The sequence below is a fragment of the Schistocerca serialis genome, chromosome 6 (assembly GCF_023864345.2).
Source record: "Schistocerca serialis cubense isolate TAMUIC-IGC-003099 chromosome 6, iqSchSeri2.2, whole genome shotgun sequence".
NCBI classification, from domain to species: domain Eukaryota; kingdom Metazoa; phylum Arthropoda; class Insecta; order Orthoptera; family Acrididae; genus Schistocerca; species Schistocerca serialis.
This window is the reverse complement of record NC_064643.1, coordinates 717,609,009-717,633,433: the sequence shown is the minus strand read 5'-3', so window position 1 is coordinate 717,633,433 and position 24,425 is coordinate 717,609,009. Positions and strand designations below refer to the sequence as shown.

At 44.4% G+C, this 24,425-nt stretch overlaps 1 protein-coding gene across 3 annotated transcripts in view; it reads left to right on the top strand.

Annotated features, from left to right (window-relative positions):
* Positions 1–23,932: 23,932 nt before the first annotated feature.
* The window catches only part of LOC126484023 (BTB/POZ domain-containing protein 6-like), a 79,682-nt gene continuing 79,189 nt past the window's right edge, over positions 23,933–24,425 (top strand). The window contains exons 1-2 of one of the 3 annotated variants that reach the window (XM_050107350.1): positions 23,933–24,084; positions 24,183–24,402. In XM_050107350.1, the coding sequence (XP_049963307.1) occupies positions 24,364–24,402 (39 nt within the window). In that variant the 5' untranslated portion in view covers positions 23,933–24,084; positions 24,183–24,363. Of the gene's footprint in view, positions 24,403–24,425 lie in introns of all 3 variants that reach the window. The other 2 variants (XM_050107351.1, XM_050107349.1) reach the window with 2 other exon arrangements.

The following is a 24,425-nucleotide window of genomic DNA, read 5'->3' as shown; positions in this document are numbered from 1 at the left end:
CTGTCCGTGATGCAGCGTCAAGGGTAACCGCACCACGGTCTCCGAGCTGATAGTACATGCTGCTGCAAACGTCGTCGAACTGTTCGCGCATACGGTTGTTGTCTTGCAAACGTCCCCATCTGTTGACTCAGGGTTCGAGACGTGGCTGCACGACCCGTTACAGCCATGCGGATAAGATGCCTGTCATCTCGACTGCTAGTGATACGAGGCCGTTGGGATCCATCACCGCGTTCCGTATTACCCTCCTGAACCCACAGATTCCATATTCTGCTAACAGTCATTGGATCTCGACCAACGCTAGCAGCAATGTCGCGATACGATAAACTGCAATCGCGATAGGCTACAATCCGACCTTTATCAAAGTCGGAAACGTGATGGTACGCGTTTCTCCTCCTTACACGAGGCATCACGACAACGTTTCACTAGGCAACGCCAGTCAACTGCTGTTTGTGTATGAGAAATCGGTTGGAAACTTTCCTCATGTCAGCACGTTGTAGGTGTCGCCACCGGCGCCAACTTTGTGTGAATGCTCTGAAAAGCTTATCATTTGCATATCACACCATCGTCTTCCTGTCGGTTAAATTTCGCGTCATCTTCGTGGTGTAGAAATTTTAATGGCCAGTAGTGTATTATTCAACAAGATTGGCAACTACATCTTTTTGTCTGTCTGTTGGAGTTAATATCGGAAGGTACAGGGTCTACATCTAAATCTATAGCATTTCAATGCAGTTCTCACTATCGCGTAACTGGAGTCTTGAGATTGATTTAGTACACATATTGTGTGAAATGGCCATAGCCAACATTGTACATCCCTACTTTTAATTGCAGGAAGAAGTCAAACAGGATATACCAGAAGACACTTAAGATATTAAAATGCAACCAAATGGAAGGCATTTATCTGAAATGGCAACTAAAACAACGACTAATCAGAACACTACTAGCAATAAAATTGTGATACAAGAAGCTGAGATTAATAGCTTGCTGGCTAGCATGCGATGCTGGCATGGGGACTGATAAAGCAACAAAAAAATAACAGCATTTAGGAAAGACATTCAATAGGAAAGAAATATACTCAAAAGAAAGTCGTGATTCTAAAAAACAAAAAATTCTAGAAATTTGCGAAGGCAATTGTGACTTAGCAACAGCTCTTAAAATTCGAAATACTGTTGGTCGACCTACAGTAGAAGAAAACCAATGTGGTTTACTGTAAGTCATAAAGGAGATTCCAGTTTCTGGGGGTGCAGCTGATGATCAGCGTCACACTGAAATTGTAAGGTGCTGCAAAACATTGGACGAGTTACAAACCAAACTATGGAAAGAAGACTATACTATCAGTTGATCAGGGGTATATTTAAGACTACTTTCAGGCGAGGCAATACAAAGAAAGGAAAAAAACAAACATGTGGTAACTATTCCTGTTAAACCGTGCAAATAAGACTCCATGCTTCATGTAAAGAATAAATATGGTAAAATCTGTACAGCCACTATAAGAAACCTTGAATCATTTGCTTCAATTTTGGCTCCTGGTCAAGTATTCTTTTTACTTATGGATGACATGCACGTGTGCCATTAGATATTATGGCAACAAATGCCCAAGCACGAATATTAATGGGCCTTGACAGATGTGTAAAATTACTGGCTCATGATTTCGTGGTTGCTGAAAAACAAACTTATGCCCTCTGTTTATACAGGTATTGTAATGAAGAAAGGAGGGGAAAGGAAACCTGAAGCTGCAACACACTCTGAGCCTACATTTAAATCAGTCATTTCAAAAAAGGCAATATGCCCATCCCCACCACATTTCCATTTTAGTTCAAAATTGGGAGTACTCGAAGAAATGCAGATTCCTTTTGAAATGGCCGTATCCCGCTCACTCCTATATGGGTAATGCTAAGAGATGTATTTCACGTTCCACAGGAAAAAGCCATATCTCCTGCCAGGGGCGGTGGCCACCCCCCCCCCCTCACCCCCATGAAGTATCATATTACACTGGATAAAACGACTTAAGAAATCAGCGAATATATTACTCCAACAGGTTCAATCATTTTTTATAACTATTTAGCAGTATAGGTTTCAATGTATTCCAAACACATTTTGACAAAAGAATAAGAGCGGAAAGTAGCTCACTACCTAAACCAATAAATATTATTTAACTTAAAATAGGCGTCTTATTATTTATTAATACAGATTTTTTGCCCTGAACTCCAAAACAGTTACCAAAAACTACTTTAAGCAACACCAAATTTGACCAGTTTGTCGGTAGAGGACCCTAACTCTTCTTTTGTTAAGCCATATTCCATTCCCCCAAACCCCCTCCCACCCTCATTAGCCACCCCCCCCCCCCCCCCTTGAACGACTTCTAGAATCGCCCCTGTCTCCTGCCATGTGGTCTTTTCAGAATCGCCAGCTGTTACGTCATGTGTTGACCACTGCAAACGCTGCGTGCCGAGCATATTTGCGTAAACAATTGACAGTGTTTATTTGTAGGATTATGTTATGGTTATGTTTAGAAACAGTGAAAGCGATAGTGTCAGTGATTGTGAGGGCTGAAAGAGAAGGAAAAAGCATAGTTTGAGTAAATGTTAAGGAATAAAAAGAGCCAAAAGTCCATAGGAAGCACATGTGAGCTAAGGTGGAAATATTTCAGCATGCAAATGGAACCTCAATGCAGGTAGGTGTAGTACTGTGAAACTTAACCTTTGCATGAAATAAATGACAGTGCTGGAAAAGCTCTTACATTATTTGATTTTCAAACAGCTGAGCAAAACTAAATGTACTGAGACTTTTATCTTTACTTATTCTGATCATGTCTAAACTGACACACAATATTTTAGCGCAACACAATCTGACTTTCAATAATCCCTACAAAAGAATGGCCCTGACTAACAATAACCTATACCCTTCATGAATCACTTACCTCATAAAAATCTTCATTACTTGAACTACTGCAATACAGCGAGCGCCAATACTGTCAGCGAAATACAAGATTCTAACTACTGATAGGCATAGTTAGCAAATGAAATATTTTGACAGAGAACAAACAATTTATTTACCTACACACACACACGTCCAGATCGTCCTCTCATAGTAACCTCCCAAAACTCTGGCATGTCTCTCCCCACATCCACCACTGCTGGCGGTTCACCTCCAACTGCCCAACACTATGCACTGTTCACATCCAACTGCCCACCGCTACACTAGCGAATATTCCAACAATGAGTCCAACCAGCCACAGACTGCACACAGTGCAGTCAGCAATTTTCATACAGAGTGCTACGTGGCGTTACCAACATAAAAACCTAAACAACCTACTTACATATCCCCCAAGCTCTCCATAAAAAAATTTGCATATTGTTTTGGGCAGTGGCCAATACTTACTTGCTAAATTTTTTTATATTAACGACAACAAATATATCAAATGCACACACTTTTTGATACACTGTTGGTCAAAAGCAAAAATTGTCCTTACAGTCCATAAAGACAGTCCTGATCATTCATCACAGTAGTAATTGCAGTTTTATGCACAAAGTCTGAGCAGTATAAGAAAATGCACATGGAAATAGTGTTGTCCTTCCAACAGAAAGACAGTGCTAACTCTTGACATGCAGACAGGTAAGGGGCCACAACAGAGCAAACCACAGCAGAATCAGTCGAAGTTTTGAAGAATATTGGTTGGTTGGTCATCACAGAGCAGACCCACAGTATTTCTTGTAGAGATAATGGTATTGGTGGGCCACTCACTGTAGTCCTTGTAGAGATGGCCAGCAGCCATCCGTTGCGACTGTGCCGCTGCACAATCACCATCGACGAGTATTGCGGATAACATAGCAAGTCCATGAACCACCACTTGTTCACTCACAAAAAATTTTTTTGAAATGTCATTATAACCAGCAACGCTGTTAACCAGTCCCTTTCTGAATTATCAACACATGCGAGAGCACTAACAGTCATTTAGCATCTGAGACTTTACTAATACAATATGACCAACAGAAATGTGTGGGGTAAAATGAATCCCTACTATTCACTTAATTTGAAGAACTTGTGTCTATACAATTACGAATTTATGGCATAAGACTACAATTATAAAGGTACAGAAAACATCATTCAAGAAGATAATAATACACATAACATTTGTAGTAATACAGGCTTTGCAAAAGAATAGAAATAAACATATACATCAATGTTACAGGAATAATTATATAAGTAAATAAATAAAAAATGAGACTATCTTTCGAAACATTAACTTCACACATGAGCATTAAAAACAGAACAGAATAAATATTGTCTAAACATCTTTACATAGTAAAGAACATATTATTAATGCAAATTAAATTAGAGGATAACAGTATTCCTCATCATAGTGAATGTAGCTTAGTATTAGAAGAGAACAAAAAATTCTATGAAAAATCACAGACAGAGGAAGAACACAAATACACAAGGGTACGCAAACACATAGCGGAATAACACAAAAGGAATGGACAGGGTTTGTTCTCATTATAGCATTTGGTACTGCAGTATTTATCGTATATTATATTTTAATACCTACTCCGAATTTTTCTTTTGTTTCCTTTACTGCTTGCTCAACATACAGATTGAATAACATTGGGGAGAGGCTACACCCCTGTCTCACTCCCTTCCCAACCACTACTTCTCTTTCATGTCCCTCGACTCTTATAACTGCCATTTGATTTCTATACAAATTGTAAATAGCCTTTCGCTCCCTATATTTGACCCCTGCCAACTTCAGAATTTGAAAGAGAGTAATTCAGTCAACATTGTCAAAAGCTTTCTCTAAGTCTACAAATGCTAGAAACGTAGGTTTGCCTTTCCTTAATCTAGCTTCTAGGATAAGTCGTAGGGTCAGTATTGCCTCACGTGTTCCAATATTTCTACGGAATCCAAACTGATGTTCCCCTAGGTCGGCTTCTACTAGTTTTTCCCTTCGTCTGTAAAGAATTCGCGTTAGTATTTTGCAGCTGTGACTTATTAAATTGATAGTTCGGTAATTTTCACATCTGTCAACACCTGCTTTCTTTGGGATTGAAATTATTATATTCTTCTTGAAGTCTGAGGGTATTTTGCCTGTCTCATACATCTTGCTCACCAGATGGTAGAGTTTTGTCAGGACTGGCTCTCCCAAGGCCGTCAGTAGTTCTAATTGAATGTTGTCTACTCCTGGGGCCTTGTTTCTACTCAGGTCTTTCAGTGCTCTGTCAAACTCTACACGCACTATCATATCTCCCATTTCATTTTCATCTACATCCTCTTCCATTTCCATAATATTGTCCTCAAGTACGTCGCACTTGTATAGACCCTCTATATATTCCTTCCACCTTTCTGCTTTCCCTTCTTTGCTTAGAACTGGGTTTCCATCTGAGCTCTTGATATTCATGCAAGTGGTTCTCTTTTCGCCAAAGGTCTCTTTAATTTTCCTGTAGGCAGTATCTATCTTACCCCTAGTGATATGCGGCTCTACATCCTTACATTTGTCCTCTAGCCATTCCTGCTTTGCCATTTTGCGCTTCCTGTCGGTCTCATTTTTGAGACGTTTGTATTCCTTTTTGCCTGCTTCATTTACTGCATTTTTATATTTTCTCCTTTCATCAATTAAATTCTATATTTCTTCTGTTACCCAAGGATTTCTACTAGCCCTCGTCTTTTTACCTACTTGATCCTCTGCTTCCTTCACTACTTCATCCCTCAGAGCTACCCATTCTTCTTCTACTGTATTTCTTTCCCCCATTCCTGCCATTTGTTCCCTTACACTCTCCCTGAAACTCTGTACAACCTCTGGTTTAGTCAGTTTATCCAGATCCCATCTCCTTAACTTCCCACCTTTTTGCAGTTTCTTCAGTTTTAATCTACAGTTCATAACCAATGGATTGTGTTCAGAGTCCATATTTGCCCCTGGCAATGTCTTACAATTTAAAACCTGGTTCCTAAATCTCTGTCTTACCATTATGTAATCTATCTGATACCTTTTAGTATCTCCAGGGTTCTTCCATGTATACAACCTTCTATCATGATTCTTAAACCAAGTGTTAGCTATGATTAAATTGTGCTCTGTGCAAAATTCTACCAGGCGGCTTCCTCTTTCATTTCTTACCCCCAATCCATATTCACCTACTACGTTTCCTTCTCTCCCTTTTCCTACTACCGAATTCCAGCCACCCATGACTATTAAATTTTCTTCTCCCTTCACTATCCGAATAATTTCTTTTATTTCATCATTCATTTCTTCAATTTCTTCGTCATCTGCAGAGCTAGTTGGCATATAAACTTGTACTACTGTAGTAGGCGTGGGCTTCGTGTCTATCTTGGCCACAATAATCCCTACAAAAGAATGGCCCTGACTAACAGTAACCTATACCCTTCATGAATCACGTACCTCACAAAAATCGTCGTTACTCGAACTACTGCAATACAGCGAGCGCCAATACTGACAGCTAAGTAAAAGATTCTAACTACTGAAGGCACTAACTACTGATAGGCATAGTTAGCAAATGAAAGATTTTGATAGAGAACTAACAATGTATTTACCTTAATAGTGTTCAAAAGTCATAATATATATACATTCATAACATCCAGTTTTACAAATTAGGGAAGCCTATGGGGTCCGTGCCTGAACTACCAAACATTTCTCCATACAAAAGAAAACGTCCAATCAATGTGAAAAAAATTGCAGACAATAGGAAATACACTCCTGGAAATTGAAATAAGAACACCGTGAATTCATTGTCCCAGGAAGGGGAAACTTTATTGACACATTCCTGGGGTCAGATACATCACATGATCACACTGACAGAACCACAGGCACATAGACACAGGCAACAGAGCATGCACAATGTCGGCACTAGTACAGTGTATATCCACCTTTCGCAGCAATGCAGGCTGTTATTCTCCCATGGAGACGATCGTAGAGATGCTGGATGTAGTCCTGTGGAACGGCTTGCCATGCCATTTCCACCTGGCGCCTCAGTTGGACCAGCGTTCGTGCTGGACGTGCAGACCGCGTGAGACGACGCTTCATCCAGTCCCAAACATGCTCAATGGGGGACAGATCCGGAGATCTTGCTGGCCAGGGTAGTTGACTTACACCTTCTAGAGCATGTTGGGTGGCACGGGATACATGCGGACGTGCATTGTCCTGTTGGAACAGCAAGTTCCCTTGCCGGTCTAGGAATGGTAGAACGATGGGTTCGATGACGGTTTGGATGTACCGTGCACTATTCAGTGTCCCCTCGACGATCACCAGTGGTGTACGGCCAGTGTAGGAGATCGCTCCCCACACCATGATGCCGGGTGTTGGCCCTGTGTGCCTCGGTAGTATGCAGTCCTGATTGTGGCGCTTACCTGCACGGCGCCAAACACGCATACGACCATCATTGGCACCAAGGCAGAAGCGACTCTCATCGCTGAAGACGACACGTCTCCATTCGTCCCTCCATTCACGCCTGTCGCGACACCACTGGAGGCGGGCTGCACGATGTTGGGGCGTGAGCGGAAGACGGCCCAACGGTGTGCGGGACCGTAGCCCAGCTTCATGGAGACGGTTGCGAATGGTCCTCGCCGATACCCCAGGAGCAACAGTGTCCCTAATTTGCTGGGAAGTGGCGGTGCGGTCCCCTACGGCACTGCGTAGGATCCTACGGTCTTGGCGTGCATCCGTGCGTCGCTGCGGTCCGGTCCCAGGTCGACGGGCACGTGCACCTTCCGCCGACCACTGGCGACAACATCGATGTACTGTGGAGACCTCACGCCCCACGTGTTGAGCAATTCGGCGGTACGTCCACCCGGCCTCCCGCATGCCCACTATACGACCTCGCTCAAAGTCCGTCAACTGCACATACGGTTCACGTCCACGCTGTCGCGGCATGCTACCAGTGTTAAAGACTGCGATGGAGCTCCGTATGCCACGGCAAACTGGCTGACACTGACGTCGGCGGTGCACAAATGCTGCGCAGCTAGCGCCATTCGACGGCCAACACCGCGGTTCCTGGTGTGTCCGCTGTGCCGTGTGTGTGATCATTGTTTGTACAGCCCTCTCGCAGTGTCCGGAGCAAGTATGGTGGGTCTGACACACCGGTGTCAATGTGTTCTTTTTTCCATTTCCAGGAGTGTAGATTCACTACATACCAGTCGATAAATTAGACTTCTACAACGAACTTTGTGAATGGCCTACAACCGCTGTGAATGAGCATGAAGAAGACTTTTGATGATTTAAAGCTGTCCTGTTTTGCTCTGTTCTAAAGTTTCAAGATTTTGAGATAAAAAGCGTACCAACATACGCATCGTGCTGCATTCTTTGTTACTTACATTTTTTGTCACTTATTTACTTGACACATCTGTAAGGTATCAATGATTCGTAGAATGACATTTTTCATAAAACAATTCCACTCGAACAGGCAATATCTCCACATCAGTTGCTCGAACATAACGTAGGTCATGTATTGTTTTGGCACACAGTTTTATGATCGCATTATGTTAAATATCCTACAATATATTCTAAATATAAACAAAACATTTTACACTTCGATTTTGCAATCCAGTTTTTCCTTTTTCCTGAAAATTTTATTTTGATGGATATATGGACTTCTCGGAATCACTCATTTGCACCTATTCGTTATGGAAAACATTACTCCTATAATTCAGAGACTCATGCCATAGACGTACACAGACATTTTTAATTACCAATTTTTGAAAACTTACTCAGCACTCTAGGAGATTTTGTAAAACCCGTGTTTATTTCCACTTGCGATGGTGGTTCTGGCGAAAATCGACGATACAAGTTAGTTGTAGTTTCAGCAGTACAAAATTTTATAGATTTTGGCTTGGATGGTATTTACATTGCTACAAATGCTCTAGCAAGGATTGCTTTATAAAAGAGCGGAGCGACAAAGGGCACCTGTTAGTAGCGAACTTGACTAGTGATGTGTTAAAACACGACAGCTTCGGTTCACATCTTGATTCTAGTAATCGAACTACTGACTTGGAGCTAGAAAAAGGGAACTCTGAGAATGCAGGTATCATTGTGGCTAATATTTGAAGCCAACTGATCATTGACGACTTCTCTGCGGTTACCGAATACGTTGTGTCAACAAATACCAGACTGGATATCGTTCTGGCTAGGACATTGAAAACGATGCTATATGGTACACAAATCACACAAGTGAATCACAATCGTTTTTTTCAAACTGGTAAACGCGAGACTGTCGCGTATTGCAGTGTGTGACGATCTAGTCTGTGGCGATTATTACGAGAGGGATTTACCACAACCTCTTTTGCTTCAACAGACTCCATAAGGGTATGTACCTGTAGCGACCGCTACACACGTCGACTGCTGTGTCCGCACACGTTAGTTCCGTTCGCGCCATCCATAGATGTGTCGCGAATTCAGCGACTGCACGACTACTAATGAATGGCGTAAACCGCCAAGTTTGAATCCGCCGCTTGGAGCGCTGAATAATGTTGTTGCCTACTCCTTGGAGTTATAACTTTCGTTTTTAACTTTGTTCTGTTCCTTGGTTACTGTTTTTGCTGTTTACCAGTTACATATAGCAACTGTGCTGTTTTTTCTGTAACGGCAAGTAATAAACCGTTCAAGTATATTCTCAGTGCGTGTTTGAATATTTATTAAGTAAGGGTAGCTCTACACGACGAAAAGTTACCCGTCAGTGGTGACCCCGACGTGATTCGCGCTAAGAAAACCGGTCCGGCGACGAAATTGATTGCATAATGGAATCGCCTGCAGTATCGGAACTGGCTGTTCGCCTCCCATCGTTTTGGCCACATAATCCAGTTCTATGGTTCGCTCACGTTGAGGCCAGCTTTTGCTATGCCAGAATTACAGTGGGTGCGACTAAGTCTGCATTAATAGTGAGTCAGCTCGAGCAACGCTACGCTTCCGAAGTTCAAGATATAATTACGGCACTACCGACCGAGAATGCATACTAAAGATTAAAGACTGAGCTTATTCGTAGAGTTGCAGCATCGCAGGAAGACCGTATCAGACAAGTGCCGACTCAGGAAGATACAGGCGTCAGAAAACCGTCTCAGTGCCTGCATCGCTTCCGCAGCAAGGTGGACATCGGAACAATGTCCGACAATCTTCTGTGTACGCTACGGAGATAAAGGCAATCGTCGCATCGCAGTCAGAGATGTCCCTGGACGGTGTTACGGAACTGGCCGACAGCATCCAAGATGCCATCGCTCCGGACCAACAGGGTAGTGTTGTGACAATGTCTGGTAGCGTCGCGTCAACGGCCCTCCCCTTTTCACGTTCAGATTACGATGCTCTGTCCGCCAAAGTTGATGCACTGAGTGCACACATTGGCACACTGTTCTCACAAGGAGGTCCTGGTCGCTACAGAGGACGTAGCCGCAAAACGATCTAGGAGCCTTTCCTCGACTCAGTCTGTATCAGATGCTGGTCCGACCACTTGTTGGTACCACAGAACATTTGGTGAGCAGGCTAGAAAGAGTACTAGCTGCTGCGCCTACCCAAATGCAAATGGCGGTCGGATGCAGGCGCCACCGACTGCTCAACTACATCCCAGCGCCTATTCATTACTGACAGGGTATCAGGCCAGAAGTATTTAATAGACACAGGGTCCGACCTTAGTATCCTGCCCAGAGCGTCACTGCACTGTTACAGGCCACCCACTGCTTTTAGCTTATCTGCCATAAATAATTCTGCAATTGCGACATACGGAACGCGGCGTGAAGAATTGAATTTGGGACTCCGACGTCAATTCACGTGGGACTTTACTGTCGCCGACGTGGCCGAAGCAACAACTGGTGCCGATTTATTAGCTCACGGTCAGCTCCTACCGCCTAATAGACAATGTCACCAGACTTACAACCACTGGGTATCCCGACTCTCAAGTAGTCCATGGTCATCTGCACTGCATTTAGTACCCAAAAAGGGAGGAGCCTGGCGCCCGTGTGGCGATTACAGAGCACTCAACTCACGGACCATGCCTGATCGCCACCCAGCGCTACTGCTAAAAGACTAGAGCCATGCACTGCATGGAGCCACTGTATTCAGTGTTATAGACTGCACAGAAGTTTATACCCAGATTTCTGTGGCAACAGAGGACTTCCAAAGACCGCTTTTATTACGCCATTTGTGTTGTATGAAAGCAAATTTATGACCTTCGGCCTGTGTAATGCTGCTCAAACCTGGCAGAGGTTTATCGATTCTGTCTTGCGTGGGTTGAACTTTTGTTTTGCCTATCTAAACGATGTGTTAGTGTATTCATCGTTCAAGGAGCAACAGCGCCAGCACCTGAGAGAAGTTTTTTAGCGTTTCGAGAAGTACGGAGTGGTGTTCAACACAGCTTAATGTGTGTTTGGCCAACATCAAGTCGATTTCCTGGGTCATCGAATATCTTCATCAGGCTCATTACCACTCACTGAGAAGGTTGAAGTCATATTGCAATCACCCAAGCCATCTACAATAAAAGAGCTTCGCAAATACTTAGGAATGCTCAATTTTTACTGCCATCATTTACCATGCACTGCCGAACAACAGGCGCCGTTGAATGCTGCACTGGCTGGTCCCGAGGTTAAGAGCAATTCTCCTATGCAGTGGACTGGGGAGATGAATGCGACTTTCGAAGTAACCAACAAGAGCCTAGCACAAGCAGCACTGCTGGCACACCCCAAGCTCGAAGCTCCACTGGCATTAGTGGTGGATGCCAGTCAGTTAGCCATTGGTGCAACCCTCCAACAATGGATGGACGATGGCTGGCAGCCGCTGGCTTATTTCTCGCACAAGCTGTCACCTGAACAACAAAGATGGAGCACATATGGCCGGGAACTTTTAGCCATATATCAAGCAATCAAGTACTTTCGACCACAGGTTGAGGCGCTAGAGTTTGTGATATACACCAACCACAAGCCTTTAACATATGCATTCAAGAAAAACAGCAATACCTGCTCTCTACTGCAGTACAGCTAATTGGAATCTATTAGCCAGTTTAGTATGGACATTCGCCATATATCAGGCATCACTAATGTGTTTGCAGACTACCTCTCTAGTGTGGCCAGTGCCTCACAGCCTGTGGACATGATGGCGCTTGCCAGGGCGCAACAAGAAGATTCCAAACTACATACCATATTGCATGACGACACTGCAAAACTCAAGTTACAGCAAGTTGACATTCCTGGCGAGAACATGAAATTTTGCTGTGAAGTGTCACACGGAAGATCACTCCGTTTTGTTCCCGTAGCATCTCACAGGCCACTGTTCGAGTCCTTACATAATCTTTGCCACCCAGGAGTCCAGTCGACATTCAAGCTAGTGTCTCAAGGCTTGTGTGGCCAGGGATAGAAAGAGACTGCAGCAAATGGACGATGACTTGCCAACTTTGCAAAATCACTCGCCACATTCATCCCACAATAAGAGAGTTTCCGGACACTTCTTCATGTTTCGCCCATGTTCATCTTGATGTGGTAGGACCGCTTCCTCCATTGGATGGCCAGCGGTACATATTCACAGTGACTGACAGATATACGAGGGCTATCCACAAAGTACATTACGTTTTCGTTTGTGTCCGTTAGGGGCGGGGCTAGCGCGGCCATCTTGGTGTCATGGCATTACGCCGCTCAGTCGGCATCCTGCTGTGCTAGTGAGAGGTTCGTGCTGTACTCCGTTGAGTTACTGTGACAGTTTGAAATGTCAGCGTTAATTGAAAATGCCGCGAAGTGTGAAGTGCGTGCTGTAATAAGGTTTCTGACTGCAAAACATGTACACCGATAGAAATCTATCGGCAGCTTTGTGAAGTGTATGGGGACAATATAATCACTGAAGGTTCAGTGCGTCAATGGGTAATAAAATTTAAAAATGGCCGAACTAACGTTCACGACGAAGAGCGAAGTGGAAGACCCAGCATAGTGACTGCCGAACTTGTCGAAAAAGTCGATGCCGCGGTCTATGAAAACCGCAATTTCACAATAACGGAACTCTCTATGTGTTTTCCACAAATTTCACGAAGTTTGTTGCACGAAATCATTACCGAAAAGCTTGGTTACCACAAGTTTTGTGCAAGATGGATACCAAAAATCTTGACAGAGATTCACAAAAATCAGCGAATGGCTGCAGCGTTAACGTTTTTGGACGCTTACGAGAAAGATGGCGACTCATTACTCGATCGCATCGTTACTGATGACGAAACATGGGTTAAGCATATGAACTGCGAGACAAAATTGCAGTCAATGCAGTGGGGGCACACAAATTCTCCCCCCCCCCCCCCCAAAACCCAAGAAATGCATACAGACAATGTCGGCAAGGAAGGTGATGGCGACTGTCTTTTGGGACAGAAAAGGTGTGATTTTTGTGGATTTCCTGGAAAGAGGCACTTCAATAAACTCTCAAAGGTATTACCAAACTGTGCACAACCTCAGAAGAGCAATACAAAACAAGCACAGGGGAAAGTTGGGCTCAAAGATCCTGCTGATTCACGACAACGCCCGGGCCCACATGGCAAATGCCTCTCGTGAAGTTCTCGAATCTTTTAAGTGGGAGTTGTTTCCTCATCCGCCTTACAGTCCCGACCTGGCACCGAGCGACTTCCACTTATTCCCAGCAATGAAGAAGTGGTTGGCTATGCAGTGTTTTGATGACGACGCACAGCTTCAAGAAGAGGTAACCACGTGGTTGAAGGCGCAGGCGGCCGAATTTTATGACGAAGGAATTTCCAAGCTCGTCCATCGCTACGATAAGTGCCTTAATTTAAATGGCAACTATGTAGAAATGTAGTATTTAAGTGTGGCTTTCATCTGTATATAGTAAAAAAAAATTTCCAATACTTTATTTATTTTTAATTCCAAAACGTAATGTACTTTGTGGATAGCCCTCGTATGTGGTTGCCTGAAGCAGTACCTACAGACAACATCTCTGCAGAAACACTAGCCACTGCTTTCACATCAACCTGGCTGGCGAGATTCGGCTGTCCGCTCCATATCACCACCGACAGAGGCCGACAGTTCGAGTCAGATTTGTACACACAGCTGGGGAAGCTCTGTGGCTGCATCCGTCAGAAAACGACTAGTTATCATCCAACTAGCAATGGCATGCTTGAACGTTGGCACCGAACGCTGAAGGCTGAGCTAATATGCCATGGGACATCATGGAGGTCTGCACTACCTATAGTCCTGCTGGGTCTACAAGCCACAGTTATAGAGTCCTCAGCAACTGAATAGGTTTATGGCGAGACTCTGCGCCTTCCAGGGGTGTTCGTCAGTACAGGCCTACTGTCAGAAACGAACGACCAACCAGAGTTCCTTCGCAAGTTACAGGAACATGTAAGCCAAATCAAACCCACAAAGGCCTCCAGGCATGGTTGTCCAACAACTTTTGTGCATAACAATCTCGAATGCTGTTCACACCTTATGTTACGTACAGACTCCTTCAAGCCACCACTGCAGCCACAGCATACTGGACCCCATTGCGTCCTTTGCAGAGACACACACACACGATGACCATCATAGTAAATGGCAAACAGGCTACCACGTCACTTAGCAGAGTGAAGCTGGCTTACATTTTCAAAGAGGCATCACCTATCTTATGGTGAAGAGTTCAACGCCTGACAGAAGCAACACCTCGACTTCCAGCACCGCCACCACAACAGGACGATGCAGAACCTACATGCACCACCTACTCTAGACGACATGTCCACTTCCTGGACAGGTTCAGAGAAGATGCACCATGCTCCGCTTTCACCAAGGGGGCTCCTGTAGCGACCGCTACTGCTGTGTCCGCACACCTTAGTTCCGTTCGCGCCATCCATAGATACAGTTGTGTGTCGAATTCAGTGACTGCACGGCTACAAATGATTGGCGCCAAGTTTTAATCCGCCACTTGGAGCGGTGAATAACGTTGTTGCCTACTCCTTGGAGTTAAAGCTTTTGTTGTTGTGTTTATTCTGTTCCTTGGTTACTGTTTTTGTAGTTTACAAGTTACATATAGTAACAGTCCTTTTTCTGTAACACCAAGTAATAAACCGTTCAAGTATATTCTCAGAGCGTGTTTGAATATTTGGTAATTTCCAAGAATGATTGCCTATCGAAGTCGCAGGGTCCAAACGATACATATCGAACGTGCGATCTTAAATCGTTCATGCGACTCTGGTGGCAGGCGTTATGATCAATTATTTGTGATCGTCATTTTTATCTGTTTTCCGTCGTTCCCTTAGTTGCTCTAAATTACATACCTCCGTGAATTATTTGTGAGTTGATAGGGAAACACAGACGATTTATGTCGGTAGCGAGTGGGATGTCTGATGTTCCTGACGTTTCTTCAGCGGATTTTCTCACATGGAAAAATCTATTTCTATGCTTATACAACGTAGAAAATTGTTTGACTTTTTGTTGCAAATACGGAGTACTACTGGACGAGGAAAGGAGGAACTGTGTAGACTGTGGTGGTGTGAAGTGTGTAAAACTTCGTAAGAAGGGTTTTGATGCTGAAATACCGTTACAATTTTATTGCGGATAATGCAGAAAACGATAGAGTATCAGGAAGAATACATGGTTTGGCTCTTCTAAATTATCCATCCAGACCAGCGCTGTTCTGTCTTCTGGATTCGAGACTACACCTTGCAAGCAACAGCATCGGAAACTGACTTATCTGCTAATACCGTATGCGACTATTTCGGGTTTTGCAAACAGAGAAGTGTGTTATGTAATAGTGACGAACGACAGTGTACTGATTGGTGGACCGAGTAAAGTTGTTGACCTCTCTGGGGGACACCACTTTGACGAAGCACTGTCCATGCGGGTGGAGAGGCTTGCATATCTGCGGGAAGCTGAGGGCTACGCCGAAGGTAGAGGACCTACTGCCAGAAAGGCCTCAGCCAATGGATCAGACTAACGTCCCATCTTCCCTATCCACTTCTAGTCCTACCCAATTCCCTGACCCAACCCAACGTGTGATGCAATCCATGTCGAGGGGCATGTGGCACATGGGAAGATGTGTCACAAACGGAGCCTCACGGATACCGAGCAACATCCCTGAGTAATTAGCCTTACACCACGTGGGGTATTCATGGTGTGGACCTTCTAGATCCCTAAATCTTGTGGGACCAATATGGACACAATAAAATAAAATAAAGAAAAACAAACTGAGGGGCGAATTGAGACCTCAGATACCCAAACATCGGGGTCAGAACCGATGGAACGCATTCACACTACTGAATCAGGGTCTAAAACTGAGCCAGAAGTGGGAATTATAACCGAGAAGCTGGACCAGATTAAGATCAAAGCCTTGTCTGGGGCCCAGAGAAGGAAGCTACGCAGAGAACAGAGGAAAAAGGAAGGCAAAGAATGGCTTCCTAAAGACAAGTGGAGGGAATTAAAGGGACTAGAACCTAAGACCCCCAGGAAGAAACTGTCTCAGGTTGAAGGGCTACGGAGGCCCCCAAAGACTCGCTCCTCCCTGAATAAGCGAGTCCAGAAAATCCCAAGGCAAGAATTAGGGGAAAAGACCTATAGTACTGAAGTCTCGGTCTTTAGGATGGCAGTTATCAACGAAGGTTATCCACTGGTGGCCATCACTCTGCAGCAGGAGGTACTGGTACAGATGGCCCTCTTTGAAAAGATTGGGGGGGGGGGGGGAGGACGCTGGCCCAGGACCCAACTTCAGGAGAGTCTATCTAGATCGTGGTGCCCTCATTTTTGTCTGTGAGAGGGCGCACACGCTGGAATGGCTCAAGGACAAGGTGTCCATGATATCACCGGGGGAGACGCGAAGCTGCTGGTTAAGACGGCAGTGGAGCTTCTTAAGACTGCAAATATATTATGGGTACCTAGGATTCTTAAGGAAGTCTCTCCTAAGACTCTGTTCGGGAAAATAAGGGCCCAGAACCCAAAAGTCTCGATAGAAGACTGGAGAGTGATTAACCAGAAGTTTGCTCTGGAAGGACGAACCCTGGTGGTGGAGGTCAGAGAGAAGTCCCCGAAGGCGATGCGGGAGCAGGACCTGAAACTGTTTTTAGGGTTCTCGCAGGTCACAGTCAGGGTTCTCAAAGACCTCAAGGTGGCAGTAAGATAGAGCCTCGAGGTGATGGAGATTATTCTGCAGCACAGTAAAGGGGCCTCTTCTGCCCTGAATCGCTACCTGGGGTGACAGGAAGTGGACCCTACTCATATAAAGGGGGTGTATCGGATCTCGGTGGCACTGGAGGTAAGCTGATCTATGCTAGGAATCTAAGAAACTCCAGAACATGCATCTATGTAAGAAACAGCATTTCTTTCATACCAATGATGGATTTCTGCTCTAGGGACTTAGTGACCATTAAAATGCAGCAATGATATCACAAGGGAAATTATTTTGCCCTCAGCATATCTTCCTTACGAAGACAGCTCTCCTCCTCCTCTGGAGGTGAGGAGACTGTTAGAGGGCAAGGTGATCAACTGCTGGTGGGATGCGACGCCAATGCCCACAACCTAGTGTGGGGCAGCAAGGACACCAACAGTAGAGTACCTTCTTGAATTTCTTTTAGCTAACAACTTAGAGGTCCTGAATATGGACAATGAACCTACATGCAGGAATACCAGAAGGGAAGAAGTAATAGACATAATCTTTGGTTCCATAACGATGGGTAGCTATGTCAGACAATGGCATGTGGTGTTGGAGACATCCTCATCAGACCACATGTACATAAAATTCAAGGTTGAAACAGGAATCAGTCGCCGGCCACTGGTGGCCGAACGGTTCTGGCGTTACAGTCTGGAACCGCGCGACCGCTTTGGTCGCAGGTTCGAATCCTGCCTCGGGCATGGATGTGTGTGTTGTCCTTAGGTTAGTTAGGTTTAAGTAGTTCTAAGTTCTATGGGACTTATGACCTCAGCAGTTGAGTCCCATAGTGCTCAGAGCCATTTGAACCATTTTTGAATGGGAATCAGTCAGACCATGACCTATAGGAATCCCAGGAAAACAGACTGGGAGATATATAGGAAGGACCTTGACTTAGGCTTATCGGAAATTAAAACCTCGATAAGGAATCCAGTAGAACCTAAGGAAATAGCAGAGGCCGTTACCTCTGCCATAGTGACCTCATATCAGGACAACTGAACAATCACCAGGAAGTGCACAAATAGGAGTGTTCCTTCGTGGAATAACAAGCTGGAAATGCAAAGAAAACAGGTATAGAGACTGTTTAATAATTCGAGACGAAAGGACAATGGAGTAAATATCGTGAGGCCCCCGTCAATTACAATCTTGCAATCAGACAAGCAAAGGAAGCATCCTGGAAGGCATTCTGTGAGTAAGTGGAGGGCACGGCTGCACAAGCCAGACTTCACAAGATTCTCACTAGAATACCAACCAATCCAGGAGGTACGTTGAGGAAGAAGGATGGGGTAAATACAAAGGCAGCACATGAGATGCTCGAATTGCTCCTCAAAACTCACTTTCCTCAATTTACTCTGCCGGACAACACAAACCAGTATGTGACCCCAGAGAGACAACGGTTCTCAGGCACTCAAAGAGAGGACTGGGAATCGGCCAAGGAGTGCGTGAAATTCAATAAAATCCAATGGGCGGTGGGAACATTCCAACCGTTCAAGTCACCTGGCCCAGATGGAATTTTTCCAGCTCTCCTGCAATAGGCAGGAGGAAAGCTCGTAAGAGTCCTATGCAGGCTATTCAGGGTTAGCCTAGCAGTAGGAATCATTCCCAGTGCTTGGAGGGCAGTGCAGGTTGTCTTCATTCCAAAGCCAGGGAGAACTGATCATACCAAGGCCAAGGATATGAGACCAATCAGTCTGTCCTCCTTCATTCTCAAAACATTGGAAAAACTGGTTAATGTATACTTTGGGGAGAGGAGGCTAAGTAGGGCCCCTCTACACTCGAACCAACACGCATATCAACCAGGTAAATCATGTGAGACAGCTCTCCACCAACTCTTTGGGAAGGTGGAAAACACTTCACTTCCAAGAAATAGCCCTCTGCATCTTCCTGGATATCGACGGGGCCTTCAGTAACACGACCTCCGATTCCATGCTAAGGGCAGCAGACCACTATATGTAGGTGGACCAGGGCCATGCTTAGTGGAAGAAAGGTAGAGGCTACCATCATGAATGAAAAGGTGGTAATTAACACCACTAGAGATTGCCCTCAAGGAGGAGTTTTGTCTCCTCTATTGTGGAATCTAGTGGTGAACGAACTCATTGAGTAACTAAATTCCAGACAATGCTTCTGCCAAGGATATGCAGATGATCTTGTCATATTAATACTTGGCAAATTCACTGATACAGTTAGGAATATGGCACAAGGAGGATTGGACACTGTGCAAAAATGGTGCATTGAACAGGATCTGAGAGTTAATCCAAAGAAGACTGTTGTGGTGCCATTTACGAAGAGACATATTCAACACTCAAGTTGGAATCTAAAGCTCTTCCATGAAAATCTACCTGTGAAGGGGATAATGAAATATCTAGGGGTAACCTTATATGAGAAGCTAACTTGGACTCCTCACATTAAGAGCATCTGCTCCAAGGCAAAAAGTTCTCCAGTGAGTACTAGGAGGGTTTGTGGCAAAAACTGGGGCCTAAGCCCCAGGGGCATGGACTGGGTATTCACCACAGAGTTTAGACCCAGGATTTCCTATGGGGCTGTAGTGTGGTAGAAGAAGGTAGAACAGCGGGTTGCTGCTAAGGAGCTTGCTAAGGTGCAGAGATTGGCCTGCTTAGCCATAACGGATGGAATTAGCAGCACAGCAACCACTGGAATGGAAGCCATGCTGGATATGCCTCCACTTCACCTTTGGGTCAAGATGGAGGCAGGAGCTGGGGCACATTGACTTAAAACTGGCAAAAACTGGGTCTCATTCGGACATCCAGAATCACACACTAACATAGTGAGTGAGGTAAATATAGAAATAGCTGGGGAAATGCCTGCCGACTACACAATAACTCCCAACTGCTTCGACAAGCCTTACAACATAATAATTGGAAGTAGGGAGCAATGGGAAAAACTGTTTGAACCCATACGGGGGATGTGGTTTGGTCACCAATGGGTCGAAAACAGACCAAGGCGTTGGGGCAGGGGTGTACAGGGTTCAGCCAAGACTGGAGAGTATCATCTCTCTAGGAAAACTGCCCTCTGTAGGGAGTATTTTTGTAACGCTTTTCTTTTGTCGTTGCTGTAGTGACCACCGTAAACACACTCATAACGCCCGCAACCAGAGTCGCATGATCAATTTAGGATCGCACGTTCGATATGCATCGTTTGAAGCCCCACGACTTCGATAGGCAATCATTCTTGGAAATTACCAGATATTTATTAAGTACGGGTAATTCTACACGTCAAAAATATACCCGTCATATCCGTAGAAAGTGATTACTCCGAACGTAAATTTTCTCCACTGTTAATTACAGCGATCTTTGGATCTTCCAGCTTCATCGCATTTCAAGCAAGTTCCCTACGACGGCTATTGCCCCAGTGTCGACGCATTTAAACGATCGTATGGACATGTCCTCTAAAGTTTTCATGATACAAAGCATCTAACCAAAATATGCAAACACATAAGAGCCAACAAGAGGTTTTGCTCATCAAGAATATTCGTCTTCAAAGAATTACAGCTAGACGTGTCAAGGAAGTTCTCTACTTGATAAAAGATGATTGCACTATATGGTCGGACGAAGATAATCTGGACATATCGAATGTTCGTAACATTATCGAAATCGAGGACGAAGTGACTGTTATACCACTTCTAAATAATATAAAGGGGTGGTTTCAGTGTCCTTGGACATACGACACAGGAGCATGCAGAACGAACTCGAGCTCTGCACTGAGCGACAGAAGAAAAAGTTTGAAAGATGCCAGAAGCAGACCGACAAGGTGATTCCCAACATGTCACGCACTGTGGTCAACCTCACTGAACGACATTTGACCGAAGAGGAAGTGTATGTTCTTCAAAAAGGAGGGAATTTCGCTATCACCCCGAGAACTATATCTATGGAGGACATCATTCCCAATACCTAAGCTGCCATTCGGACCCTGCATTGTGAAAGGGCAGAGGAAATACGCACTGAAACAACCAGGATACTGCGCCGAGCAAAACCACCAGCTTGCAACCTGAAGAAAGAAGAGGTACAAGCTATTAAGAATCTCAACGCCGACAAGAGTATATTGGCACTGCCTGCCGATAAGGGGAATGCGACCGTCGTAATGAAGGCCGAAAATTATGAGCAACAGATCCGAGACCTATTAGATTCGACGACGTACCGAAAACTAAGCGCAGATCCGACGCAGCGTATCACAAGGAATACGAATCGGTTAGTCAAGGCGTCTTCTCTGCCAGCGGACATATAGAGAAACCTGCGCAACACATAAGTCCTACCACCTTGGCAGTATGGCTCACCTAAGATCCATAAGAACAACATTCCACTAAGGCCGATTGTTAGCGCTCCTGGCTCACCGACGTAGAACCTGGCCAAAGCACTCGGCCTCTCTGCTCCAGCCGCACGTGGGGAAGACCGACACATACATAAAAGACTCAGGACATTTCATTGAGAAGCTGAAGAAACTGAAACTTGCACCAAACGATATCCTGGTCAGCTTTGATGCTGTTTCGTTGTTTACGAAAGTGCCACTCAGTGACGCTCTGGAGCACATCGGTTCCATTTTCCCGAAAGACATCACAAAGCTCTTCCATGCCTGTCTCACCACGAGCTAGTTCACGTGGAGTAGCAACTTCTACGAACAGCTGGAAGGGTTGCTATGGGTAGTCCTCTTAGTCCAGTGGTGGTCAACTTCTTCATGGAACATTTCGAAGCACAGGCACTGGACTTGGCGACTTGTAAACCTAAGGTGTGGTCCAGATACATCGATGATACTTTTGTTGTGTGGAGCTATTATGAAGAACAGCTCGGTGACTTCCTAAGACACTCAAAACAGCCTCCATCCTAACACAAGGACATAAAACTGCCATTTATAGATTTGCTGGTCACAAGGGATGGCGAAAACGTGGGACACAGCGTGTATCGAAAAGCGACGCACACGGACCGATACCTGCACAAACTATCAAACCACCATCCGAGCCAGAAAAGAGAAATGATTAATACGCTCGTAACGCGAGCAGGAAGAATAAATATGTGAGCCGCAGCACCTCAAACGCGAAATGCAACAACTGGAAAGTGTTCTGAGGAGCAATGGGTACTCACAAATTATATTAGAAGTGTAACAGAGTCAAAAACTCTACGAAGTAAGGAATCAGAAAAAGAAATGTCGGGTACGGCCTTTCTGCCATACATTCCCAAAGTGACGGACAGAATCGGCCGTATATTGCGAAACACGGCGTAAAAACGATTTTTAAACCGACAAGGAAGATCAAAGAGTGTCTTAGATCGGCGAAGGAGAAAAGAGACCCACTTGCAATGTCGGGAATATACCGTATACCATGCACATGCGGAAAAGTTAATGTCGGAATGGCTGGACGATCAATCAACACCAGGATCAAAGAACATAAGCGACATTTCATATTGGGACAGGTGGAGAAATCGGCCGTGGCATTGGATGAGACCGACCACGTAATAAAATTCGCCGACACGGAAGTTCTGGCTGTAGAAAAGCATTATCACACCCGCTTGTTCAGAGAAGCTGTGGAAATACAAAAACACACGAACAGCTTCGACAAGAAAGAGGAAAGCCTTAAGGTAAACGGATCCTGGCTTCCTGTACTGCAGCGAACGACCGTCGCAGGTAGCAAGAGGAGAACCGCACCGGAAATGACCACGGAGAAGCCCTCGGACGTTGGCGCGCCAGGTACATATAGTCTGCGGCAGCGAGCTCGGCTCCAGTCCACCACCGGCAGTGGAGGGTGAAGCTTTGACAGTGCCAGCCACTCGTGCTGGCGAAACGTCAGTAAAATCATCAGATGAACGTCGGCCGAAGAACCCGAGACAGAAGCCAATAGGCACTTTGTCAAATGTTGTATCGTTCATTTGATTCGCTTTGCTTTTGTAAATTTTCTAAAACGTTTTACTAAAAAGTTTCAAGAACCGCCTTTAAGTGACGACTCTTGAAATATACTACAGCCCCCTACGTACATGTCCCATAGAGATCGCGAGGACAAGATTAGATTAATTACAGCTTGCGCAGAAGTATTTAAACAACCATTCTTCTTCCCGCGCTCCATGCGGTACTGGTACATTGGGACGCATCCTGTACCATGCACTTCACAGTGACTTGGGTAGTACAGACGTAGATAAAGACATATACTGTGATAATAGTAAGTGCAAATGCAAGGTCGTGCCATATGCCATTTTTTTACGTTTTACCAACAGCAGAAATCGGAATTGGATGCCTTTATCTAGTAAATTAAATTAAGAATGAAGTTTTGTTTTGCGTAAGTTTTCATTTATCATTTATTTGTGTCTGCTGTAAAGTAATGTAAGTGTTCAAGTTGTAATTTACCCTGTAACTGCAAATATGCAATGACGTATCCTAATCGCTATAAACAGCTATCAAAGGATGAATGAATTAAGAATAAATAAATGAGGCAAATGCATGGATGGTTCCTTTTAAAAGCACATAGTCAATTCCACAACTACACCTACATCTTCTACTGTGCGAACTTGAACTGCGTCACTAATGACCGTGTCGTCGAGGCGACGTTAATCTTTTTTCTTTCTTCCCTTGATTGTCAGTTCTTTCACGGTGGTTATACTATCAAAATTAATTTACCATCAGTTTGCTCAATACTCGGGCGCCGCTCCAACAAAAATGTCGATCGATTTGCAATTGAACTAGTCGTGATCGAAATGTGAAGAAAGTCGACAGCGACAATTAGATAGCTACTTATTATAATATTTTTTCAATAATTATATCTGTCTTGACCTTTGATTTATAAACGCTGAAAATTGACTCATATTGTAGTCACAAATTAACAGTCCTATTCATTTAATGTTGTTCAGTGGTCTGAATGATTGCAGCGTTATTCACATATACAAATTTAGTTTAGTGATCAAGATATCTCTGAAACATCATAGCAGGTGCTACAATAATTAACAGTTTCCCTTTGTTTGGTATCTGTGACGTATGTGGAAGGTAGCGTTTTAGTGTTGTAATCAGTGAGTGTAAGTTTTGTGTGCTGTATGCCATAACAAAGAGTTTACATACAGACAGGAACGGTGAAGCTGTGTATATGGATTTGTGCAGGAGGCGTCTGTTTCAGGAAGGATGCTAATTTGACACGACGAGCCTTGCGACTATTAATAAGTGAAGGGAGACTCTCAAAACCTCGAGGAAGTATATATCCAAATAAACTTTAGTAATGTGAATATTATTAAACACCACATCAGATTGTGTGTTTACAGTGTAACCCGACGCCGGAAGGTGTAAGAAAAGTGAACGTAATGTCTGCAGGAATTCAAGATAAGCCAGCTGCTCAAGCGGTAGGCTCATTGTTCTTTTTTAT